Here is a 13,268-nt window from a genome sequence, read left to right as displayed (position 1 = left end):
AGCAGCCATGTTGCTTTAACACTTGCACATAGCATTCTAAGGTGCCCTCTTGTGTCACATGCCCTGTCCACAATAGGCCTTAGCCCAGTTCTAACACTGTGCTCTGAATGTAGTTACAAATTGTGGCCCCAATCCTGTAGTGACATCCATCAAAGTGGGCCTGCATATGGAGTATCATCGTCAATGGGGCTCTGCACAGGTGCAGCAGTGAATAGATCTGAGTGTAAGACTGGGACCAATGTTAAGGGTCAGTGATATAAGTCTCCTTTTGGACAATATTTTTCTCTCCCTTTTCCCCAATTAATAATCCGTCTTCCAACTAGACAGTAGGTCAGGAATTTTTCATCAAAAGGTTTTTTCGATGGGAAATGTAGTTACTGCAAAATAAAAAAAAATTGAAGGACAATTTTGATTTTGGTGAAAATTTTAAATTTTCCATTGGGAACATGGAAACAAAATATTTCATTTCAACTTGTGGCACTCTGAATCAAAACCTTTCTCACGGTTTGTCAGCTAGGGCTGATATCTTTCCAAATGCATTTAAAATAGTCCAGATAAAGTGTCTCCTATGAAGCGGTTTATGTTTAAAGAAGAGTGGCAAAGCAAATCTCAGTTCTGACAATTGAGAATACGATATTCTGATGATCTTGATTACTTTTGCAAATGTACTTTACACGTTGGATTAATTCTTAGCTGGTTTGTCCTGATCAAGCTAAAAGCAGATTTTGGTAGCTTGTATTTACAGATGAATTCTGGGTTTGGGGATATGAAATGCAGACAGAACTCTTTCTTTTTGCAAGTGATTGTATCTACCTTTCTGAATTTTTGAAAGTCCAGAACGCCTCTTCTGAGAGAGGATTATTTAGACTACTTACCATATGACTCCTACTCCTGGGGAGATTCTGCATGCCCGCAGAAAGTGGCCCCCTCACAGAATTCCTGTGCTTCCTTGTAGAAAATGGTAGGGAAGCAAAGAGAAGCTGCGCATGGGGTGGTGGTGGGGGGTGGAAGATGACCATGGGTGCAGTTAGGATTTCCCCCCCCCAAACAGAGGCGAGGCATGGGGGGCACACGGGGTTGTGTTACTGCCCACCCCCCATTTCTGCAAGCTCAAATCTGCCCAGCTGAAGGAGGCTGCGTGAACATTGCCTTCTGGGTCCTAGTGCCAGTTGTGCTCCCCTTCTGTGTGCTGGAAGCCTTCCTGTTTTCTGTGCAACAGTGAGTGCCCGTGGTGGGGCTGCGTAAGGGGGTTGGTGGGAAGAGGCAATGGGGAGGGAAGGGGGGGTGAGAGGATGGGGGGGGAAGGACATGAGGGGAGGGGGATGGAGAAGAAAAGGGGAGAGGGGAATCGTGAGGGGGAAGCAGGAGCCCAGCATGCGGCGTCCCCTCAGCAGCAGTTGGGGCTCCCCTGTTAAGCAGGCCCATCAAACCGTCACCCTGACAAGCTCTAGCCCCTATACTTGGACCTCTTTAACAAGCCCCCCATACCCAGACCTCCACCCCATTGATCCCCAACCAGCTGCATCCCCCAGCCCATCAAGCCCCACTTCCCTGGCACCTGGACCCCCACACCCAGACCCCTCTGCTGAACCCCAACCACCTTCACCTGCATCCCCTGCAGGGTCCCATTGTCCCAGCACCCAGAACCCCCCAACGCGCTCCTGTGCATCCAGATCTCCTACTGAGCCGCCCACACCCAGATTGCCCCACACAGAAACCTTTCACACCATATCTGGATCCCCCCCACTAAGCCCCTCCACACTTGGATCCTGTGGGACTGAGCCTGCCCACCCACACCTGGTGCTCCTGGTACAGAGGGGCAGGGCCACAGGGTGTTTCTGGGTCAGGTGCAGCCTCATTGCCGAGTCCCTGTACCAGGAAAGCTGGGGGCTTCAGGGTGATCTCTCATCTCAATGCAGCCAGTGACCTGTGCTCCCCACTGCCATGCTGGAGCCATATTTATTTATTGACAAAATTTGCAGAATTTTAAAATAGTGTGCACATAATTTTTAATTTTTTTGGCAAAGAATTTTTTATTTTTTGGGGCAGAATTCCCTCAGGAGTAGACTCTGCAGTGTTTTTATAGAATTTCTACACTTATATACATATAATAAACTTGTGTGTACATGTGTATACTATGTGAAAGATACGCAAAAGTAGAGGAAACTGAAAATGCCTATATGCAAAGTGTTGTCAAAAGCACAAAGGAAACAAATGGGGAAAAAGCAAAGAAAATATTTTTTCCTATGAACTTTCATTGACAGCGGTCTTAGCTATAACCTGTAACTCTAGCAGGTAGAGTTTCCAGACAGTAATGTCACCTGACAGATGTTTGAGTCCATTCAACAATAGAAAAGAGAGTAGTGAAAGTAAGAAGATATTGAAAAGAAACAAATGAAGGTGGAAAGATGCAGCAGCATAAAGGAAAATAGTTTAGAGACATGAAAGGACAATTGTTTTTGTTGGGGTGAGTTTTTTTGCGGGGGTAAGGGAGAGGAGCATTTAAAAATAGTTGTGGAAAAAAAATAGTGTGAGGGAGTGACTCTGGGATGTAGGGGAGAGAGAACCATATATGGAAGGGAAAATTAAAGAGACCAGGAAAAATAAGAGGGGACATGCAATGTAGCAAGTTAATTAAAAAAAAAAAAGTTTTCCAGAAGCTTGGTACAAAAATGCTATGATAAAATCAGCACAAACAATATTAAAGACCCTAAATACAGTTTTATTGAATCCATGGTTAGTTATGACGTAACAGATTAATCTTATTTTGCTTTATCCTCCAAGATTTTAAACCCATCTGAAAGGAAAAAATATGAATGGCTCTCTTTGACAGTGATACAAGAGTTTTTGGTCTGCTACCCACATAAATGTTGCATTGTACTATTGTACTTGGTTTTATTTTTGGTATCATAATTGCACTCTGCCAACTATCTGGCTGGGGAAGAATCTTTGTCTTTTGGGGTTTGTGCTGACAGTGAGTTTGTGTTTTGTTGTTGAGTATCTACTGTTCAAGAAATACATTATCACTTCTCACCCGTTCTTAGCCTCCTCTATCCCTGCTCCCCCACACACTCTATAACCTTCCCCTGTCGCTGTTTGGCAAGCCTCAGCAATGTTGATAAGCTGTTGCTTTTTATCAATCCGATATTGTTGGATGGGAGTAATTAATTCCGAATGTATGCCATTTGTGTTTGTTTTTGGACTTTGAAGGGAGGTGATGGCTGCACAGCTTTTTACTGTGATGGTAACATCATATTGACATATCTGAGGAGTATAGAAATAACTATGTATTTATAACCAGCAAAGAGAAAATCAGCGAAAGAGCGAGGCTCTCTTGGTTGGTTGGGAGCGCTGGAAATAATTGCGGGTGAGAGAAGAGAAAAGGAAGAAGTAACCAGAATGAGGAATTGGCTTTTGATCTGTGATGACTTTAAGAAGCCGTGTTGCTGCCTTACTTTTTGTATTCAGTCATTGATCCTTGCTAGTAGCAGAAAAGTCCTTTGTAAAGGGTAAATACCAGCATTATGTATTTCAAAATACATTTTCACTGGGTGGATGAATTATCTCAGAAAAACTGAGGCACTTACCTTAACCCACAAACTAAGTATACTAAGGCTTTTTTAAAAAAATAGAACTTTTTCAAGTGTCCTTTTCTAGAGGTTGTTGAGCTTCAGTGAGAGTTGAGGGCACTCAGCAGCTTTCAGCATTAGGTCCTTTGGGAAGAAGTCATGCTCTGAATAGGGGTGTTACTAACGTAGTTTTAATGTAGTGTCAACATAGTATTTAGACTCCAGTTCTGTAAAATACATAAGCATGTTCTTAAGCTTATTTTTATTCATCAAAGCGCTTAAGTCAACAGGACTTGGCACATGTTAAAGTTAATCGTGTCCTTTGATGAATAGGGGTGGTTTGCTGATGTGGGGACTTAATAGAAAATCAAGAGTGGTTGAGGGGGGCCAGGGAAGAGTAACATGGGTGAATTTGGTTAAGATGAAAAGCATGCAGAACTCACATGGTTCTGACAATGTTAATTTTCAATGGCTTTGCAGTGTTTTCATTTATGAAGCCGTGTTTTAACTTAACAAGGAGGGTGTCAAACAAAACAAGTGTATAAAATCATGTAATAAAAGTAGTAATATAGGATTTATCAGACATGGATAATTTAATTCATAATGAGGTGCTAGGAATTTTCTCTTGGGCATGTCTGACTATCTTACACTGTAAATTCTCCATATGTGAATTAGTGACCTGATGCAAACCCTTTCTGCACTATGCGCCACCGAAGATCATCATGCCATATGGTGTCACCAGAGGTAATTTTCTCCAAGATATGAAATGAAATTTCATAGTTGTCCTATGACTTAGAGTCCTGATGATTCGCCATTCTCAAGATATCCATTCCCTAATTGTTAGAGGCTTTTCTTTAATAATTTTACAGCTGGAGAATCCCCCTTTCCATACTAACAGATCAAAGGCAGACCATTTCTGAAATATTTTTTTAGCTAGTATTATCTTGCAAGCATGACCTTTTTTCTTAACAATGCTCTCTGTCAGGAGGCTTTAATCCGTTCTAGAGTGCAGCAACTTCCCATAACCCTAGCACCACTAAGAAATCTGAAGTTGAATTCTTTAGTATGTTACTTTTTCTTCCTCAGTTGAAAACTCAGCAGTCACCATCTTGAATTTTTCTGTTGCTAATTGGACAACATTGATCCAAACCTTGAGTAAAATATTTTTTAGTTGGCAGGTGTCCTGTACTCAACACATAGTTCCCTTTCAACTTGGTGCAGATTTTGGGTGACTGCACTTAGGTCTGGTCTACACTGGGGAGGATCGACTTAAGCTATGCAACTTCAGCTACGAGAATAGCGTAGCTGAAGTCGAGGTATTTTAGGTCAACTTACCTCACGTCCTCACAGCGCGGGGTCGACTGCTGCCACTCCCCCATTGACTCCGCTTCTGCCTCTCGCCGCGGTGGAGTACAGGAGTCGACAGCAGAGTGATCAGGGATCGAGTTATCATGTCTACACTAGATGCGATAAATCGATCCCTGATGGATTGATCACTACCCACCGGATTGGCGGGTAGTGTAGATGTACCCTTAGTATTTCCCATTATCTGTCTTCCTATAGTATCTTTGCATTCTCTTCTCCCTTTTTAGTTACCACTAGGGTGAAGTATTCTTTATATTAATACTAATACATTGCACTTATAAAGCCCTTCTCGTCGGCAGATCTCAAGATACTTCATAAAGATGGATGAGTATTACTCCTATGTTACTGATGGAGCATAGTGAGGTTAAGTTATTCGTTCATGGTCACATAGTGAATAGAAGAGAACTCTGTCTCTTGAATATGTCGCCCACTGTAACTACTAGACAATATTGCATTTTGAAAAAAGATCAGTCACCTTTATGACCTTGATTTTATGGTAAGCTCATGGACTTAGTTATTACATAAAACTCTTTGATGTCATATGACAGTCAGACAATATCTAGCCTGTGTGTGTGTGTGTATATAGCAAATCAAATGGCATCATAATTTCATTATGGTTGGCAAAGAATGTATCTATTTATCTCTCATTGTTTACGTCGCACACATTGTGCTGCTTTCACTATACCAGTGTGGTGAAAGCAGTACAACATCCTCCCCCAGCCTGTTCATATGCAATTAGACGGTGTGGGCTCATTCCTGTAAACTCGGCAGAATAAGCTATACCAGCGTAAGGCACCTTTGTACTGGTAGAGCTTCTTCCACACTAGGAATGTACCAACTTAACTGTTTTTCAGTTTAAAAAAAAAAAAAGAAAAGAAAAGAAAAAAGAAAAATCACACCTCTATCTGCAATAATTAAATAGAAGACAAACTGTGTGTAACACAGTCTTAGGTTTTATACTGCTGCCCATTGCTGTACTATCTGGGTGCCTTCCATGTGAAACTGATAACAAAAGTGAAGTCCCCAATGGACTTCATGCAGTCTCTGCCACTTCTCCCTTTTCAGGGTAGAAAACTCTGTTCCAGGTAACGTTTTTGTTTGTTTGTTTTAAAATTGTATTAATTTTCTTTTTTAAAACTATAGTATTACTTGACTTTTAGTTAGTGTTTTATTCCTTGTAATGCACATTTCTCAGAGGGGTAGGAAAGTGAAATAATTCCTTCAAACAGAAATAAAGATACAAAAAAAAATGCTTTCATAAGTAAATTGTTGTTGTTTAAAATCTCTTTAGAAGCAGGGATCACAGTTATTTTAGGATGTTTATCTTTAAATTATCTAAAGCCAGTAACACCAACTTATTTAAGTGAGACCTGTTGAGCTGAGTGAGAGGAAAAATTAAACAGGAAGTAGAGTTATTATTAGATTCTGGGATCTCAGTAGCTTAACAATGTTTATTCAGTAGCTTAACAATGTTTACTACTTGACTTGCTATAGAACTAGTTTTCAGAGACTGAACGAGCATTTAGAATTTAAAAAAAAAAAAACTGAGGCAATTTCATAAGTGAATATTAACAAACTAATGCACTACACGTTATAGTAAAGTGTTTAGTGCTTGTATACTGCATTTTTAAAAAATTCCCTCTGCATTATGCAGTTACTCTGAAATAAGTGTTGTTTTTAAAAGCTATTTTTAAAACCCCGAGATTAAAAAAAAAAGTAAATTTGATAAACAATGTGATTTTAGAACGTTGAGCTTAAAAAGCAAATTGAAAAAATATAGTTTTGGTAATCAATAGCAACTTTTTGGTACTATTTTCTAAGTATCAGATAAAACATACTCCTAAGTGGTTTAGGTTTGTTTTGGTTTAGCTCCTGAACTGTCTTGGTCCAAGGAGTGAAATGGGTCTTTAGTACATATTTATAATGACGGCTTCCAAAGTATTCTCCATTTAATTTCAAAAGCATATGAAGTTTTAATATCAGAAAGTTGCAAAGGGAAGATAAAATATGTGTAAATAGTAATCACCTCTCATTCAAAACTATTGAGTAACTAATTTGTGATATTTGTAAGCTTGCAAGTTGTCTAAAATCCAGTAATTGAGGAACATTTAAAAAAATGTAATTTTCTTCAATATTTTTCCTAGTGGTGCATCTAACTGAAAATTCTGGGGTAGTAATGGCTTTCAGAGGATCATATCTGACTAGATTTTTCACCACCATTCAGTTTTAAATTTGTTTAAATATAAAGTTTTAAAAAGTTTTAACGGTAGGCAAGTTAGACAGATGTTTAGCCAAAATGTTTATTTTCGTCTGTACTAACTTAATCTGTTTTGTTTTTTGTTGTAAATGTGTTTAAACAATTACTCCTGTTCCAGCTTTGACTTCATTTGCCATCTGTGATGCCAACTTTATAGATTCATTATAGTAGTCCTTATATATGATTTTGCTTTTACTGAAAATATTCATTTCACCCCTCATTTTAGTAAGTAGAGGTTATCAGTATAAAGCAAGTATTCATCAGAAATCTCTGAAGAATCTGAAGATTAATATAGTTGCTGAATTAGTAAAAATAAGCCATTTCTCATTAAATGCAATCCTCAATATCCCAGACGACTGGAATGTTATACAGATTTCTTTTTAAGTGAACCTAAAGATCCCAACAATGAGCGATTGGCCTTACCTTAGATTGGGTTTGGAGGGGAGCCTTTAAAAGTTCATTGCCAATAGAACACTTAAACACACAGAGGAAAGGGCCAGACAATGGCTAAGAGATGGGAAGCAGTGTGAAAGAATTAAATGGCCAATTCCCAGTGTGGAAAGGGGTTAATAGTAGCATGACCTAGGGATCTGTACTAGATGTAGTAGTGTTCAGTCTATTTATTGATCTGGGGGGAAAAGAATAAATAGCATAGTAGTAAATTTTGCTGAGAGCACACAATGTTTTCACTGAGTCAAGTATAGAGATGATTTTGAGACCCTTAAAGGTTTTAATTACTAATTAATTATATAACACTGCAATATAGCAAGCAAAATTAATTATAGACAAGTGCAAGGTAATGCACTCTAGAAAGAACACTTTAAAAAAGTGAAAAACACTGTTGGGGTCTGAATTGTCCATTTTCAGGAAAAAGGTCTAGCTGTTGTGAATATCTCAGTGTGGAACACTGCTCAAGGTTTAAAAGAGGAAAAAACAGTGTTTACTTTAAACTATATGACAAAATATAGAGAGAATAGGAGAGATACTGTTTCATTCTTTTATCTGATTACATGTAATGGTCTGTTCTAATGTTCAATACTGTGTTTAGCTTTGATAGCCTCATTTCAAACAGGATCTAGCAGAGACAGCAAATTATCTGAGAATGATGATGAAAGTTGCTACAGTTACAGTGGGATTTCATATAGGGAGAGATTAAAAAGAGTAAGGACCAGTTGGTGCAATCCATTGAATGGAATGAGTTTTCACAGGTGTAACTGAGATCAGAGTTTGATCCAATTTGGTCTAAATAAAATTTGTTTTGAATGAAAGAAGAGTAATAGGAAGATACTATGCAGATACAAACTAATGAGTCGTGTAGGTCAGTCAATTGCTTCCTTTACCTCATAAAACAAGGAGGAGAGAGGACAATTAAAAATGAAAGGCAGCAAATCTAAAATGGATAGAAGTGAGTTCTTTTTACACAATATATAGCTAATCTATGGAACTCAGTGCTTCAGGATATTAAGGAAAACTTCATATGAAGTGTCAATAAAAGATTAGACATTTGTCTGAATAAAATATCAAGAGCAGTTTCACTAACTATATATAAAAAAAATAAGGATTAGCAATCCTTAGTGCTTCAAGGTATAACCTGATTGCAAGGTGTGTTTGGAAGTAATTTTCCATATGGTATAGTAAAGCAAATTATGCTTACTGTGGAAATGGGGTTTTACCTTCTTCTAAAACATTAATTTTCAAATACAAGATACTGATATAGATGGAGCCATATATTCAGTCTTGGTATAAATCCTCCATGTGCAAATGGTAGAATATCCTTCCTAATACTTTGTATGATGATTTCTCTGTGTTTATAGGATCATGAAATCCAGTGTTATTTCAGTCTCAATTTTGACTTGAAAGGATACATTTAAGGCATTGTCTACACTGCCACTTTACAGCACTGAAACTTTATCGCTCAGGGGTGTGAAAAAACTCCCCCTGAGCACTGCAAGTTTCAGCGCTGTAAAGCGCCAGTGTAGACAGTGCACCAGCGCTGGGAGCTACTGCCCTCGTGGGGGTGGGTTTTTTACTACGCAGGGAGAGCTCTTTTCCAGCACTGGTACCACGACTACACAGACACATTAAAGCACTGCTACAGCAGTGTTTTAACATTGCTATTGAAGGCATACCCAAATTAAAGGAGTTTACAGCCTTCCAGCCAGTATAGGCTTACTGCTTTAGAGCTATTATCTCAGACACAAACCACTGTGTTTTACCTAACTCCCTTTACATTTAAACTTTCAGAATGTTCCCTCCAATGGATTTTAAACCCCACAGTTTTTAAACATGTCTCCTTAGATGATGACATTGTTTAATTTTAAGTAGAAGTGATGTAGCTATTTGGCTGATACATTTTATAAATAGAATAATATAGCTATTAACTTTAAAAAAAAAAAATCAATTCAGTGTTTTTGGTTTGAAATGAAGCATATTGACTAAGCCAGTTAGCCTTTTAGAAAAAGTAGTTGAATTTTTCTTAAGTTTAAATATCACTGTTTTTGTCAACTACTTTCCTTTATTTGAGAAGTTTTTACAAAAGAATATTAAATCAAAATAAATGCTGTTAATTTACCTACACTGTTCTATGTTTGGACAGTGCCTAGCACAAAGGGGTCCTGGTCCGTGACTGGCAGCCCGAGGTGCTATACCACGGCAAATAATAATCTAACTTATTGGTTTCTTTTCCTTCCTAATTTGAAATGTACCATATTTTTCCAAGTGTTTTTGCATCCATAACAAACCTATATATTGTACAATAGATTAATTTCATATGTTGTTTTTTTCTTCTCTAGATTGTTCCCCTGAGTGACTGAAGACCAGAATGAATGGACATATTTCAAATACCCCTCCTAGTGTATATGGAAGTTACTCTTCTCAAATAAAGTAAGTCTCTTCCCTCACTCTCTCTCTGTTACCTGCCCCCTGCACACCCAAAAAGTTTTATATTTTTTCCGTTTGTATTTAAGTTTCAGATGTTCAGAGTAGTAGTCAAAATCTTGAAAAGTTTTTTTTAATTTGTCTCCTGAAAAAATATGCAGACTTTCTGTAAGGGAAGTTTGAGTTTCTGTACTACGTAACCAAAGTGACAAATGACATCAATATATATCATTTTTTGATTAGTATTTGTGATTATAATTTTAAATCTGTATTGTTGAATAATCTCTTCAGGATGTCTGCAACATGGAGATATGTCATAGTGGCAATAAGGTATTTATTTTCTTAAAGCTGTCATACTAGTTTGTCTGGAAAGTGAAATGGTTAGGTCGATGCTGAACCCAAGTGTTAATCTCATTTTTCAAAGCCTAAACTGATCTTTACATGGGTCAGAAAATAATTTTTCCCTATGGACAGTACTGTACAATTAATGTTCTATGTTATTGGTTGATGGTTGTTGGCTGCCAGCTACCTTTTTCTGAGACATAGGATATTGCAGAGTAATAAACCACTAACATAGCCTTATCTAACCTAGGACAAGACAGCCTGTGTTTCTATGGGGATGGAATTTACATTATCAATACTTCCAATGTTGTTCCTTCTTTAAGTTGAGGCCACATATAATTCGTTCTTGTTTTTACACAGCGAGGACATTGCTTGCCCTTCCCTTTTAGCCTTGGGCAGTCAGATACTCTCTCTTTTTTTTTTTTTCTATCTCTTTAATAAGACAGAAGCAGTAGTGAGTTAAGCATAGAAGAAAAGGTAAAATCCCATCAAAATAAAAAAAAAATCTGGTATTATGGTTTTTCTGAAAGATGTGCTCTAGTGCAATCAGAAATTGTTTTGGGGAAGTTCTATGACCTGAGTAACGCGGGAAGACAGACTAGCTGATCACAGTGGTCCTTTCTGGTCTTCAAATCTATGACATTATGAATCAATTTTATTATGTGTGTTGTGGTAGTATCTAGGAGCCTCAGTCACGGACCAGGACCCCGTTGTGCTAGGCACTGTATCAGCACAGAACAAAAAGATGATCCCTTCCCCAAAGAGCTTACAATCTAAGTAAATCATGTGTAGTTATGTATGTACATGAGGTGGGGTGTTCATTCTCAATGCCCCTGCGGGAAATACTGTTGTATACATATGTGGTATATGTATTTGAAAATTTTTACAAAGCTCAGATACTTTTAGCAAAAGATACCAAATAAATCTATAAATAGACTAACCACACACCTTTTCTTCTAGTGGATATGGTTCGCCAACGTTTGCTCAGGCGGAGAGGGAACAAAGTTCAAAAGCAAGTGCAAAGGCTATTTATGGTAAGCCTTGCTTAATAGATACTGAATCTGTCATTTAAACAGTGACTTTTTAAGTGTTGCAAGTGTGTGTGTGTGTGTGTATCTATCTATCTATCTATCTGTATATCTAATATATGAAATTGATTTGTATCTGAGTTAAAACTAACTGTGCTAAAGAATAAGTTTTGTTCTTAATATAAAGTAGGCTTCTAACTGCTTACCTTTAACAAGTCACCATTCTTACAGTATTTATTGCAATAATGAGTTGAAGAATAGTCTTGTGGCCAAGGCACATGAGAGGGAATCAGGAGATCTGGAGCCTATTCCCAGCTGTGTTATAAACTTTGTGTGGCCACTTAACCTTTCTGTTTCTCAGTTTCGCCATTTGAAAAAAGGAAAGAATATGTATCTGCTTTTCAGAGGTGGTGGTAGGAATAATTCATTACTGCTTGGAAAGGTCTTTCTAGTCTTTGGATGAAAGATGCTGAAGAAAAGTGTTATTACTGTTTATTGGAACAACCTACCATGGGATATATAAAGAAACTCTGTCAAGGTTAACAGGCTCAAATCTGCCTCCTTTGGATTATGATTTAGTGGTTAGAGTCGGGGGATGGGAGTTTGGACCCTGGGATTCTATTCCCTGAGCTTTATAACTTTGTGAACAAGTCAACTGGTCTTTCTGTGTCTTGTTTTTTTCCCCACCTGTATGTTAGGTAGAAAACTCTCTGCCAAGAACTGCCTGATCCCTAAAGCAGTATATATTTCAGGGCACTGGCATTGCCTATCCTGAATAAATGCTTTCTTTCAAGAAAAAAGAGATGAATTTTTACAGCTGCTAATAAGGAATCCTAGATCGTTATACCTTTTGCATTGTTCTATAAGGCATTGGCGTTGAATATGTTTGACTGTTGTGTTCTACTTAAAGAAGTTTATTCTTTGTTAATAAATGGATCAATGGTAAACCAGTATGGAGACTTGAGGAAGCGTGACCAAGAGTGGAATGAAAAAATGAACAGCTTTTAACTGAGTGCTTTCTTATTAACTTGGGAAGATCTCCTTCAGGTTTTCTCACATAATCCCTGTTATCCATCTCCATTGTCAAACGCACAGTATGTGATGATAAAGCATATTTGTAGACAATGCTGTGTAGACACGTCCTTCCATAGCAAGCTGGTCATTTCCATCTTTGACCCCATGGGGTAACAGAAAAGTCAGAGACCAACCAGGATTAGTTTCTTTATACAAAAAGCCAGGAATACTTTCTACTTTTTAAAGAGCTATGACAACTCCGTGCTATACCTGGGTACCTGTTATGCCATGCTACGCAGTGCTATCTTACGTATCAGGAAGACGAGGAGGATACAGCATTTCTAGAACAAACAACAAAAATATCCAAAACACAAGCCCTGGTAGTCTTGGGGAAATTTAACTACCTTGACATCTGTTGGAAAAAATAATACAGCAAAATAAAAATTTTCCAACAAGTTATTGTAATATATTATGGACAACTTTTTGTTTTAGAAAATGGCAGAACCAGCAGACCGCCATTTCAGACTTGATTCTGACCAACAGGGAAAAATAGCTAGTGAGTCTGTAGGTGGAAGGCAATTTGAGTGAAAGTCATCATGAAATGATAAATTCCATAATTCTAAGGAAAGGAAGGAGTCAGAACAGCAGAATAAGGACAATGGACTTCCAAAACAAACTTCAACAAACTCAGAGAATTTATAGGTAAGCTCCAAGGGAAGAAAATCTAAGGGATAAAGAAGTTCGGAGAGCTTCAATAAAACAGTATTAAAGGTAGAACAGCAAACTGTTATGGAAAGATAGGAAGAGGACATTATG

The 13,268-nt window shown here is 37.9% G+C and overlaps 1 protein-coding gene across 5 annotated transcripts in view; it reads left to right on the top strand.

Annotated features, from left to right (window-relative positions):
- EPS8 (epidermal growth factor receptor pathway substrate 8) overlaps positions 1–13,268 on the top strand; it is a 190,690-nt gene that overhangs the window by 102,953 nt on the left and 74,469 nt on the right. For 4 of the 5 annotated variants that reach the window (XM_034781873.1, XM_034781889.1, XM_034781882.1 and 1 more), the window contains 2 exons: positions 9,984–10,074; positions 11,371–11,444. In XM_034781873.1, coding sequence (XP_034637764.1) covers positions 10,013–10,074; positions 11,371–11,444 — 136 coding nt within the window. In that variant the 5' untranslated portion in view covers positions 9,984–10,012. Of the gene's footprint in view, positions 1–5,916; positions 6,020–9,983; positions 10,075–11,370; positions 11,445–13,268 lie in introns of those variants that run through there. The other variant, XM_034781897.1, reaches the window with a different exon arrangement.

This window comes from Trachemys scripta, chromosome 1, assembly GCF_013100865.1.
Source record: "Trachemys scripta elegans isolate TJP31775 chromosome 1, CAS_Tse_1.0, whole genome shotgun sequence".
NCBI lineage: Eukaryota > Metazoa > Chordata > Testudines > Emydidae > Trachemys > Trachemys scripta.
This window is presented reverse-complemented; position numbering and strand designations above follow the sequence as displayed.